Genomic DNA, 13842 nt, shown 5'->3' with positions numbered 1-13842 from the left:
CTGTATGTTCTGCTTCATTTTCCGGGTCATGTTCCCTAAAATCCTCTAGAAATTCTGACCACAAACCCAACACACATTTTCCTCTATTTTCTTTGGTTTTGTCTGTGCCTTTGTTTGAATAAGATACCACTTTGTTTCACGCCGTTCTATTATCTTAGTGTTGTTCATTTATCCATCCCTAAACATGACATGTAAAGCCTGTTGTGGTTACTTGTTAGCCAGATGCCTCATCCTTGTCAGAATAATCTGTGAAGTGGACCAGACATCATGCCAATAGTACAGTCTGACTCTGCAAGACTACTTTAAGACCTGCTTAATTAAATATGAAGTACAAAATGCTTTAAATCTAGTTGTAGACTGACACAAGATACTTTTTGGTGTATTTTTTGCTGTCCACAGATTATTTTCTGATGCCTGGCCAAAACACTCTCTAATTAAAATGTATTCAGCAATACCAGTAACATCTTCAAGCTGTCAACAGTGTGGTCACAGCGGACCAGAAAAAGATGTCTACGCCACTGAAGGAGACACAGCACTGTCATAATTTTCCTACCAGTATCATTTGGTAATAGTTCTGGCATTTAACTGGTGATTCGTCTTCAGTGGAGAAGCCATTAGTGTTATTTTAAAGACATTAGAGTTCCTGGGAAGGACGGCTCACCATGTCTTGTCTCCAGTGTCTGTCAGTAAAACTAAAATTGACCACCAATCACTGCACTTCTCATGGAGACTTGTCTATTTTCTGATGATGTTCTGGCTGTGTGAGAAGTTTATTATTATTATTATTAAAACATGTTTTATCTAGCATTCTACAACACATTGTTGGTCACTATTGGTTGATCAGTTTCTTCTTCATTAAAAATGTGTCTATAAATATGGATTTAGCATTAGTGGGACATCAGGTAAATGTCTTTTAAACATCAGGAACTAATTGAAAGCAAGTCGATTCATAATTAATAATTGCCACAGTGATCTTTCTCATGCTGAGAGGTAGGACACATGTTCTGATTGATTACGATCATTAAACACTGCGATTATGAGCTAACATGTCATGAACCATGTCCATATTTCTGACAGCCTCATTGGAGTGCTATAGCACAAACATAGGATTACATACGGTAGCTTATGTGTTGTCCTTGTGATGGTGATTGGTTTTACATGACTTCTAACTAGATCATGGTGGTCTAAGCTGATTTAGATGATAGATCAGCTAGACTACAAGCTTGTGTGGCCACAAATGACCTAAAGATAGACCACTTTGCACCAGTACCATACCAACGCACTGACCACCTCAAGGTTTTTTTGTTTTTTTTTTCAGCAGGGACGTCATTTTTTCAAAATTCTATTTTTAAGAAGAAAATTGCTAGATTTTTTTTTTTATTTCAAGTATATTTTCTTAATTCTATAAACCATTGTCCCTCTTTTGCTGATGATGTATCCCACTTTAACTTAAATAAGTGTTCTGTCACAAATCTACCAAAAACTTCCCACTTTCCCAAATCTTTTTTCAAATCTTTCACTTTTTCATAGTCCACCTTGACCAAATCAGTTTACAAAAAAATAAAAAAATTGTAAATGCCAACTGACTTTTAAAAGTAAAAGTGGAAAACTATAAGTTTGATATAAATTGAATAACTCTTATAATTGCATTATTAATTAAATAAGTTATAATTTAAAGTGGTTTAATAAGTATATATAAAAATAATACATTTTTAATTGGACAAATTTCTATCTTAAATAGAAAATTGCAATTTCAATTTGTTTATAGAATTATACAGAAACTATTTGCAGAACTGTCCCACTTTTGCTGATGATCTGTCCCATTATAAAATTTTTTTTAAGTTTTGTGTGCTTAACCAAATCAGTTTACAAATAAAAAGTAAATGCAGAACAAAATTATATAATCAATTGACTTTCAAAAGTAAAAGTGGACAAATAAAAGTTGGAAATAAACAGAATAATATAATAATTGCATTTATTATGTTAAGTATTAATGTTAATATAATTTCAATGGTTTAATAATGAGCATAAATACAAAATGTTTTTTTTTTTTTTATACTCAAAAAAATATCTTTGCTTGGGTATAATATAAACATCAATTGTAATTGGCCATATAAAAGATTCAGTGTAAGAATAGTTGTGCGAGTGTATGTGTGTTTAAGTACTCCACGTGTGCTGACGTACCGTTGACAGGCAGTAGAGCATTGCTGCTCAGGTTCAAAAGACTGGACACATCAGAGTCCGAGAGTCCAGACTTGTAATGCGCCTGCTGTTTGTCTCGCGTCTTGGCAGCCGCCGGTTGCGGTGCAGGGGGAGAGCAGCAGCAGCAGCAGGGCTGATAAAGAGGAGGGCAGAGACAGACAGAGGGCAGGACTGGCAGGGTGCGGCTGCTTCAGTAGCATCTGAGCTCGGGTCACTTCCATTTCCATCTCAACTGAGAGCCGCGCGCCACTGCGCAGTAGTCAAACAGCCGAGCCGGGAGCCAGAAACCGCTGCGGGGACGCGCACTCTGACCGCGACTCAGCGCAACCAGGGCCCGCCTGCAGGCGACTCTCAACGCGCGTGCCAAGATAAACGGAACTTCTCTATTTATTCCCCCTGTCTCCGCTTGGACCGAGAGAAAGCGAGTTTTACAGACCTGAGAGGAGGACTGACGAGCTGGCACCATCCTTTCCGTCAACCAACTGCCTGAGGAACCCAACGTCTGCCGGGGTGTCTTTCCGTGCGTAAAAGGATGGTGAGCGCCAGGTGTCCTAATAGACTGGTCCTCCTCCCCCTCCGGTGATCTTGCGCGGGGACTGAAGCTGAGATTTGGGGGAGGAGGGTCGCTTTACCATCATCTTCACCATCTTTGACACTCCATCTTTTGGAGTGCCCGCTGGCACCGGTTGGCATGAGACTCTCCACAGCAGCGGCGCTCCTCACCGGCTTCATCTTGGCTTTCTCGCCTGCGTACGACAGCTGTGGACCGGGCAGAGGTTACGGCAAGAGACGAACTACAAGGAAACTCACGCCTCTCGCTCTTAAGCAGTTCAGTCCAAACGTTGCCGAAAAAACGCTGGGAGCCAGTGGGAGATATGAGGGGAAGATAACTCGCAGCTCCGATCGCTTTAAGGAGCTGACGCCCAACTACAACCCAGACATCATTTTCAAGGATGAGGAGAACACAGGTGCGGACCGCATGATGACGCAGGTGAGGCAGACGCACGGGGTCCATGAAATGGTCCATGAGAGCAGTTCGCTCGGCTAGTTGTTCATTTATTACTTGATTGTTCACCCAAAAATTGTAATTCTGTCATTATTACTCGCCCTCATGTTGTTCCAAAAACTTTCGTTCATCTTTGAAACACAAGTTGAGATCTTTTTGATAAAATCCGAGAGCTTTCTGATATGCAACTGCCACTTTGACACTTCAAAAAGTTTATAAAGAGATCAAAAAACGAATCCATATGAATTGAGTGTTTTAGTCCAAATTGTCTGAAGTAATGCGATTTTGCTTTATATGATGAACAGATTTAATTTAGGCTTGTATCCATATATAAACATTCATCAACACACATCAGTTGTGGTAAATAGAAGCTCAAGTATGTTCGCTTGACTTGCGAGAACCAATGAGATTTATTCTCGTGTTACGCAGTACGTTTGAGCTTCAGCAAGAACCAATGAGGTTTGTTCTCATACATCAAGCCTGATCAATGTTTAAATGAACTTCTTTATTAACTTTTTGAAGCGTCAAAGTGGTAGTTGCGTAGCTGTCAAGTACAGAAAGCTTTCATCAAAAAGATTCTACATTTGTGTTCCGAAGATGAACGAAAGTCTTGCGGGTTTGGAACGACATGAGTGTGAGTAATTAATGACAGAATTTTCATTTTTGGGTGAACTATCCATTTGATGTACACTTGTGGTTAAAGAGATCATTAAAAACAAACTCTTTACTCTCCTTCATGTCGTTCCAAACTTGCATGACTTACTATCTTATGTGGAAAAGAAAAGAGATAATTTGAGAAGTGTATCATTTTTTTTTTTTTTTTTTTTACAATAGGAGTCAAAAGTAACCAAAACTGTTTGGCTACAAACATTTTGAAAAACATTTCTGTGTTCTGGAGAAGAAAGAATTACAGTTTTGGAGCAGCACCTGTGAATAAATGAGGACCAATGTTGATTTTGGGGTGAACTATCCCTTATCAATGAGACAATGTTAATGGTATAATCAGGTTTGAGCCTACAGCCTTCCTACACCACCCTGTGCCTTCGTGCAGTTGCTTACTATTACTACTGCTACTATTTAATATACAGTAAAGATCCATAGCATTAGTTCAGGGTACTGCAACATAGGTTAAAAATTGCAGTGGGCATCAGAAAAGGTAGGCATCCTTGAGATAATTCAGAGAATATGGTAAATAAGGTCTGCAAATTATTACTTTAAACTTTTATCCAAAGTGACTTCACTTATAACGCCTGGGTCAACAAGTGATGAGGTTTGAACCTACAACCCTGAGTTTCCGGCCCAGATCTTTAACAGACAATTATGACTGCACTATTTCTAATGCCATTATTTAGTTTACCATACAGTGTCCTGTCTTCTGTGCGCAATAAATCAGGGTACTGTCCTATCGTTAAACTGTCAAAATTGCTGTGGACTTCAATAAAGGTGTGGATTTTGTTTTGAAAAGTTGAGATGAATCCTCGAGAGAATTCTGAGGATGTGTTCAAGAAAGACTTTCATCCAAAGTGACTTCACTTATTACAGGGACAGACCCTCTGGAACAGCATGTGATTTATTGTCAGTAGTATGTTGAGTTTATGACTGTGGGGTTCGTACCTTCAACCCTTAAGTTTCCAACCCATGCAGATATTTGCAGACAGCACTACATTACTTGTGTAGTCACTAATCAATGGCCTTTTTGAGGACCCTTTGCTCAAGTCACTTTTCTTTTACTACTGTCTCATAGGTGAAAAATGGTTGTGGAATGTATGTGGGGATAGAGACCACAGTTTTTTTCCTTGGGTTCATTCAAGGTTTCAGGTCTTTCAGTCTTCACAACAGAGAATATGGGGGCAGGTTTCGTCAAATTAAAGACACAGTAGTCGTCAGGTTATTTTATAACCACATATTTGAACTTTCTCCCACGGGGCTCTCGCTCAATTTATGTGAATGAATGAACGCAAAAAGGGGTGACTGTCAATAAAATGGAAGGGAAGGGAAACCTGAAACGTTTAATTAAAACAGTGCCGTCGCTGTTTTAAGCACGATTGGAAAAGAAAACATTAAACTGCCCTTGTAGATTGAGCATGACCTGTGACTGTTTTAATGTTTACCCGTATGCTTAAACACGACCGCTCGTGATTAACGACATACACCCCCCTTTTTGAAGCGTCAGATATTTTTTACGACGTTGATGTGGTCCCGAGTGGAATTTATTTGACTCCAATCTCCCCCTCACCTAAAAGTATTTATATCAGCTCTTTTCCTCTGAATGCCCACATGTTAATGTCCAGGAGAGCCGTGTGGGAACTGAGGAGGGGCTCATAGATCTCACCCCGTCTTTACCTGTCACCTCTCAGGCGAGCGCCGCGTTCGTTTACCTGACCTTCACGCGATTTATGAGGGCCAAACTGCGGCGACGGCGGGAGACAACCTCTGGTCTGTTTTTCCTTTTTATTCTGTGTTATTTTTTTGTTTGTTTTCGTAGCGTACGTGTGTAAAAATAGCCGGCTTCTCATGCATTTAAGCCTTAATTACACACATATTTTTCTCCACCTTATTTTTGATTCAGGCGGCGAGTGGCCCCGGCGCTCTCATACAGGCGCGAGTGTTCAGGGCCCCGTGCCGTCGGTGCGCGCGGGGTGAATGTTTGTGTAGCCCGCGGTTAGTGTGAAGGCGCTCCTCCTGAAAAGCCGTCGATCTACGCTTTGAAAGCAAAACTAACAGAGTTCACGGGCTGATTTATGAAGTCCAGTTCACTTTTGCGACCACAACGAAAAAAGCTGAAATCCACACCGCCATGTGAATAGGCATCTATTACAGCTCGCCGAGACGCTATTCTTATCATCCAATCCGGAGACATGCTCGGATTTTTTTATATATATTTTTTTATAAATATCTATATTTGTATTCTTAAAACTAAAAACTCACGTTTTTCCATTCAGATTGGCATTTCTGAAATGATGCCAAATGTACATATTTCTAGTTAACCATAAACTAGTGCTTCCTTCAGCAGGTCACCGTAAACCGGTTCTACAGTCTTTAGAGTTGATCGATCTTGGTCTTTTTTAAGATTCACTGGAACTCTTCAAGGTCCAGGAGCTCATTGTTTCAACTTTTGGATTGGGGAAAACTGAAAGGGATAGTTCACCCAAAAATAAAAATCACTTAGGCCTAGGCTACTCACCTTCACATATATTTTAAAGAATGTTTGTAACCAGACTTTTGACAGTAGTCATTGACTTCCATAGTAGGAAAGAAATATGGATGTCTATGGCTACCGCTGACTGTCTGGTTACCAACATTCTTCAAAATATCTTCTTTTGTGTGAACAAAAAAATGCATCTAAACTGAGGATGAGGGTTTTGTTCTTTAAGGAAAAATTCCAGATGAAATGAACTCCCAGTCATTCTGTTGTTCCAAACCTGTATGACATTTCAAAGGAGATGTTTTGAAGAATGTTCACGCTGCTCTATTCCATATAATGAAAACATTTACTAAAAATATTAGTTTTTGCTGTAGAATTCTATTCTCATTTGTGTGTCTGCATATTCAAACTTCCTGATTGGTTGTGTGATGTGCAAGAACCAATGGTGTTTGGCATCTGATGTCAAACCTAGAATGCTTTGTCTTCACCTGCAAGTTGAAATTGTGAATATATCCATATATTTTTGTGAAAATGAAACAAGAATGAAATATGAGATCTATCCAGGGGTAATTTTTGTAGATCATCCCATAAGTTCTCATCACCTAGTCTTAGCCTCAGTCGTCACAAGACTATCACCCTGGTTCCTTTAACAAAAACCAATAGGATTTTTCCATTGGCATGTAGATTGTTGCAGAAAATAAGCTCTGTAACCAATAAAAGTTTATTATTCTTACATGTTTTCTTCAAGAAAATCTTTACAAATGAACACAACCTTTAAAGCCTAAACGCAATCTTCAGAAGTAAAAAGCTAAAGTTAAGCTATAAACAAAGTACACCACGGTTGTATGACTTCATGGTTGTCTCTAATAACTCTTTCAATCTTTATTTAAAATCTACAAGTTGGAAAGTTTGAGTTACAATAGTTTACAAGAGCGTAAGTAGAAGCTTAAAAATAGTTTTTTCAAGACACAAAAAAAATGCCCTTCACAAAGTGAGGTATAACTGATGTATTTTATGTTGCAGAATAAAATGTGAAAATATCTTGAGCATGTGTTCACCAAAGACCTTATTTCAGGCATTTAGCCAAAAACTCATTCAAAAAACCCATTGACTGCAAGATAATGGAACTCATCTCTAGGTTTTAGGACTCATTCCTGCAGCACTTAATAGTACAGGCTTTTAGTGAATACTTGACATTTATGATACATTTCTTGATGGTTTTTATTTCAAGTCGATAGCACCTGCATATGCGTTTATCATTTGAGAAAGAGCAGTGTGAACATTCTTCAAAACATCTCCTTTTAGGTTTCATGGAAGAAAGCAAGCCATACGGGTTGGCATACAAGTACGAGTGTGAGAGAGTGCATTATCATTGTTGATGCTTTGACTGTAGTCTAAGCATTTGCTCGTGTACGTGTTTTGGTTTCAATGACCCTCAGAGACTCAACAGAATAACCAAACACACTGGCACTATTTTTTCCTCTCCCAGCCTGGACTCTGATGGTCCAGTATCCACTGAGACCAAGCACAGCTCTTAGAGATAGACCCTAATAAGCACAGAGACATCAAATCACTGAGCTTAGACTAAAACAGATAGTCCACAGAGCTTTGTAGGGTAGCTATTGAGTGGAAAGGTGGGTCTCCAATTCAGAGAACAGAAATAGATGGTTTGATGGCACAACTATGTAGTGAGGACTTAGAACGGCGACATCAAAGAATCTCTGCCGTCAGTCAGTAAGCAATTTGTGACCACTTAGTTGGTGGTTATCCAGTGACCTTGCATGTCTCGTGGCCTCTGGTTGAGACAGGGATTTATCAGCCCACGGGCTGAGTGTGTTTGTGCTAACCACAAATGCGTCAGTTCTACAAATGGCTGTCAGGATTATATTTGCCATTGCTCACCGCGTTTCTCACCTAGCAACTGCTTGCCACAGGCTTTTTGACATGAGCGTACTAAAATCCATATTTCTAGCAGGAAACTCACAAATTCAAGACAATGGCCTTGTGTTCTTTCTTACTCAGGCACGCAAAGCCTCCTTCTGTTTGTTTAATTGGTAACTTATGTATCAGAGTTCAGCATTCAGTTGGGTTTAAATACTGTCGCACTGGTCATTTACGCTACATAAACCACCAGAAGTACATTTTTATATATTTCCTTGTGAGACATTGTGATTGATTTTGAGTTGCTGTTGTCACAGACAAAATAAAAATGTGTCACCGTAATCATGGTTACTGTAATGTTTTACATGACTTATTTCCGAATAGCTCACATTAAATGCATGTAAATGATTAGCCTGGAAGGACAACAGATCATAAAGAATAATTAAACTAGAATAATCAGGCACTTGCTGCTTTAGCTGCCTGGCAGAGTTATTCGATATACTATAATAGATTTATTCATATTTTGAATGTTTTATTTTTTTATTTTTTTGTTTTCATTTCATACAATTTTTAGTTGTATACTTCAAATTGAACTAAATGAAAAAAATAAATGTATTTAAAAATATTTAATTGTATTTAAAAAAAAAAAAAGTCATGGTTTTAGTTATAGTTAACAATAATAACCCTGTTATCTGGTAATCATTTGATCCCTTTTCATAGTAATTGTTTCTCAAATGTTTTTTTTGTCTTTTGCAGCGCTGTAAGGATAAACTGAACTCCCTGGCCATCTCTGTGATGAACCTGTGGCCTGGCGTGCGTCTGCGTGTGACGGAGGGCTGGGATGAAGACGGACATCACTCTGAGGAGTCTCTGCATTATGAGGGCAGGGCTGTTGACATCACTACCTCGGACCGCGACCGGAAAAAGTACGCCATGCTGGCCCGTCTGGCAGTGGAGGCCGGCTTCGACTGGGTCTATTACGAATCCAAAGGCCACATACACTGCAGTGTCAAATCAGGCGAGTGATGAGCTGTGTTTGTGTTGGGGTTGTGCATGGGGGAATAGGGAAAAACAGACTAGTCCGACTTCTTACAAATGAAAGGTGGGAAAAGGAAGGAAAGCAATCATGGTAGGATAATAGCATGTGCCTTATTCATTAGCAAGTCTCCGTGAAACACCATTCGCATTTGATTTCTGAGCGAAACAGGATATTCAATGAGAAAAAAGTGCAGTTGGGACTTTATTTTATTTATGGGGAATTAGTTGGATTGAGCACGAATGCATTAAATTGATCAAAAGTGACAGTAAAGGCATTTCTAATGTTACAAAATATTTCTATTTAAAATCAGTGCTGTTCGTTTGAACTTTCTATTCATCAAAGAATCCTGAAAAAAATTATGATATAATATAACATAATATTAAGCAGCACAACTGTTTTCAACATTGATGATAATAAAACATGTTTGCTTGAGCAGCCAATCAGCATATTAGAATGATTTCTGAAGGATCATGTGATCATCATGAGTGATGATGCTGAAAATTCAGCTTTGATCACTGGAATAAATGACAATATATAAAAATATTTAAATAAAATAAATAAAATAGGTAAAGAGATTCCATAGATGACAGAGATGTAAAACTGTGATAATATTTTACAATATTACAGGTTTTACTGTATTTTTGATCAAATAAATGCACCCTTGACGAGCGAAGCGGAAAGTAATTTTTGGATGATGAGGATTTTAAGTCGTTTTAAGATGGTAAATAGGATAATGTTTGATTTCATGTTACTTTTAAAACTTTTTTAATCTAACCAAAACTAACAAAGCTTCTCACAGCCGTGCAATGTGAGAAGATGAGGGCAAGGGATGGACTGTGAGAGCATACAGAAGGAATCGCATTCGACTCATGTTTTAGCGCACACTGACTGTGGGTTATGGGCTTTCTAATGAAGAGAGCCGTGCTTGATTCATCTTGGGATCATTTCTTTGCTTCACATGATGACTAGATTAAAACAGCACAATCTTGCAGCACTGGGCCGTCTGATGAATGCACTCACTCCTCTGTTCACCATTTCTAACATTTACTTTCACCTTTCTTACTTTTCCAGCTGTGCTTCACCTTGATTCTTATTTCCATGCAAGTCTGCACAGACTTCATGTAGCTTTAGCATCGCCCATTTAGCTTTTAGCATACATGCTATTTAATCTTTTCTAGTAATTTCTATTAATCAAACAGGGGGTGGAAACTGTGGGGGAAGCAGACTGACAATGAAATATTCTTCTATCTTCTATTATATATCTCCAATTATCTAATTTTGATGTAAAGTAACAATATAACAAAAAAAGTCAAACTAAAGTTAATCTCATTCACCCTTTCAGCCTTTTTTGCAACATAATATTGTGAAATGCATTAGTCATTTGCAGGCTCACAGAATCATCTGCTCAACGCATAAATATAAATGTAATCTGCACACACAGAATTCCCTGAAAACGCCACAGATTTGGCAGAACACTCGTCAATCAGAAACTTCTACTTCTGCATGCTCGTTTATTGAAGATTTCAGCCAGAAACTAAATTATGAATAAGCACCTACGTTTAAAGCATTTTACCATGTTTAAATCCATTCTGCAGATTTTCCTTTCGAATAGTCTGCAGATTAATTAGTCTGCAGACTATTTGTTGTTGTTTTGGCCCACCTTTTATACAGGTTTGATTTACTATTTTGTCTTTTTACGTACATTGAGTTTCATAATAAAATCTTTTATATTCATCATCTGTTTCTCTGTTTTTCCTTTTTCTTTTCCCACCATTTTCTTTCCTTTTGTTACTCTTCTCCTGTCTTTTCTGCCCAGATCGTTATGCAAGTCAGCTGACATGATCAGAAGAAATACAGGGGTTTTATACCTAGCTTATGTGTATATATATATTATGTATATCTTGTAATTTGTACAAAAACATAGAGTCTAAAGAGGCTGGCAGTGCCAGTCAAGTCAGAATCAGTCCACTAGGAGGCACTCATACACCAACATCCCAATGAAGAGGAGGTTAAAGGCCTAGTGATTCGCCACCCTGGCCAATCACTTTGAGGATGCCACACTGATCCTATTTACCAACTCAACCAATCACTGAGGCAAATCACCGTAGGACCAACCAATGAATGAAGGGTCGAAAGGCCAGAGGTATATCAGTGAGTCAGAAGTGAAGATTAGAAACAAGGCATTGAATCCATTTCCTTAATGAATCATTTTCTATTCCTTTCTTTCTCTTTTCATTCCTCTCTTCCATTCCTTCCTCAATTTTCTCTTCAGATCGCTCAGCAGCCCTTAACACGGGGGGCTGTTTCCCTGGAGAGGCTCTGGTGACAATGGAGGACGGCACACATAGACCAATCCGAGACCTGCGAGCAGGAGACCTTGTTCTGGCCTCAATGGGAAGTGATGGGACTGGCGACCTCGTCTACAGCGAAGTCCTCACCTTCCTGGACCGTAGCCCCATTGCCCAGAAGCACTTTTATGTGATCAGCACTGAGGATGGGGCCAACGTCTCCTTAACAGCAGCTCATTTACTGTTTGTCTGGGTTGGAAACTGCTCCAGAGGGGGCCAGCCAATGCCGGGTGCCCTCCGGGCGATATTTGCCAGTGATGCCCAGCCAGGGCAGTGTTTGCTGATCGTCGATGAAGGGGAACTCAGGAAACGTGTTTCGCGGATCACTCGAGTGGAGGTGCGGGAGGACCAGGGGGTTTTCGCCCCACTCACTGCCCATGGGACTTTGGTGGTGAATGGCGTGGTCACCTCGTGTTACGCCGCGGTGAACAAACAACGGCTAGCTCACTGGGCATTTACGCCTTTACGCCTGTTGTACAGCTGGACCGGACCGGATCGGATCCTTAAGAACGGCTTACACTGGTACTCTCAGGTCCTACTCAGTGTGGGAACACTACTGCTAGACTCAGAACTTTTCCACCCTTGGGCCTTAGAAGAAAATGAAAGATGATGGATTGAAAAGAAATGCCGAGATGGGCGAAAAGAGTTGACTGAATGCTCAGGGTTTGTGACTTAAGGGGATAGTGCTGAGTTAGACGAAATGCATACCATAAGCAGACTTTTTAGTTACTTAATAAAGGTGAAGTGTGTAACTCACGCCATGGACCCTTTTCACATTTGCAGGGTTCAGGGTCGTAGTTGGGTAAACTTCTATTGTGGTGAACGGGAGATGATAGCAAATATAATTTTTGCATTCCCATTTGCTCAAATACCAAAAGAAAACCCCACAATAGTGTTCCCACAACATTCGAAAAAAGGAAACAAATTACCACAGAAACCGAAAATTCTCGGGCCAGCAGCATGTGTCCAAATTTCAATCTTAACCGTTCTATTTCATCAGAAACGATCTGAAAACAGGGCTGTAAGTGTAAAATACCGAACTTGTCCAAAAACGAGGTTTTTGTCATTTAAAGCTGTCCTATTGTTGTTTTTTACATTTTCAACTTTCTTTAGTGTGCGATGTTGCTGTTTGAGTATGAAAAAGGTCTGCAAAGTTACAAAGGAAGTTATTCTCCTTCAACAATCAGCACTGTTTCTAAAACTCCTTTCAACGCCTCGATTGTAGTCTTGAGTTTTCTTCCGGGAACGAACATGTTACAATATCCCTCATTTAAAGAATTTCTACCCAAGGCATATGCAAAAAAAAAGAGATCGAGGCCTGGTTGAGTGTGTTAAAACTTGCCGTTATGGTAAGGGGCGTGGCATTTCCGAAACGGTTGACCAATCACAACACACTGGTCCCGCCGACCAATCAGAGCACATTGTAATTTTCAGAAGGAGGGGATTCATAGAGCGGGAACTAAACAGGGGTGCATTTCCCAAAAACATTGCTAGCCAACGTATCCCAGAGCGTTACTGACAGACTAGGAAGAGAGGTGCTGCAACAATGTAAAATATGTGAAAAATAAGATGTTTTTTGAACATTCAGGCATGAAAACCTATTCTGGTAGACCCCGATGCATTTTAAGTCCCCTTAATGGAAAGGTAATATAACACAAAGTTTAGTCTAAATGTAAAATACATTTGAATGTGTCATCACCGTCTGTGAGAAGGGTCCATTGGTTGAGTCAATGTTGCTGTGTTGGGCTCATCTAGATGCTGAAATGGCAAAGTGTTTACACTTTTCAAGAGAATCATCCTTACTAATCTCTAGATAGAATAAAGAAAAAATATTTCACATGGAAAATAATTACGCGCATCACCTGTAACTGTAAAAAGAACTGATTGCAAACTGACCTCTGGTCTTGCTTCTTACAGGAATTGTGAGAGACCAAACATTGTCTGTGCCTTGTGTATGCTTGTTTGCTATTCCCGTATTCCAGTCTCCTTCCTCATTAGATTGTCATCAGTCTTAAGACAATCTGTTAAACTAATTTAAAAATGTGCTTTGTAATATCAGTATGGTAATATAAGGTATTCAGGTAAAGTATTTAAAATCTATTTTTGAAATTAAACTTCATACAAATTATTTATTTTGTCTCATTTTTGGTCTTTGCTGGCTATTACAATTTCTCTAATATTAATTTGTCATCTGCTGGAGGTTTTTTCTTTGTCAGTGGTT

The 13842-nt window shown here is 39.3% G+C and overlaps 1 protein-coding gene across 1 annotated transcript; it reads left to right on the top strand.

Annotated features, from left to right (window-relative positions):
* Positions 1–2313: 2313 nt before the first annotated feature.
* On the top strand, positions 2314–13611 carry ihhb (Indian hedgehog signaling molecule b). The gene is made up of 3 exons (XM_084425887.1): positions 2314–3193; positions 8991–9252; positions 11546–13611. Exons 1-3 carry the CDS (start codon positions 2894–2896, stop codon positions 12229–12231), a joined length of 1248 nt encoding a protein of 415 aa, XP_084282013.1. The 5' UTR covers positions 2314–2893; the 3' UTR covers positions 12232–13611.
* Positions 13612–13842: the final 231 nt, after the last annotated feature.

This window comes from Rutilus rutilus (assembly GCF_951802725.1).
Source record: "Rutilus rutilus genome assembly, chromosome: 12".
NCBI lineage: Eukaryota > Metazoa > Chordata > Actinopteri > Cypriniformes > Leuciscidae > Rutilus > Rutilus rutilus.
Note: the sequence above shows the minus strand (reverse complement) of the source record. Positions and strands in the feature narration are given on the sequence as shown.

Coding starts and splice junctions, on each gene's coding strand:
- ihhb (XM_084425887.1), top strand. CDS start 2,894: ATGAGACTCTCCACAGCAGCGGCGCTCCTCACCGGCTTCATCTTGGCT. Junction 3,194..8,990: donor CGGACCGCATGATGACGCAG/GTGAGGCAGACG, acceptor TGTCTTTTGCAG/CGCTGTAAGGATAAACTGAA. Junction 9,253..11,545: donor ACACTGCAGTGTCAAATCAG/GCGAGTGATGAG, acceptor TTTTCTCTTCAG/ATCGCTCAGCAGCCCTTAAC.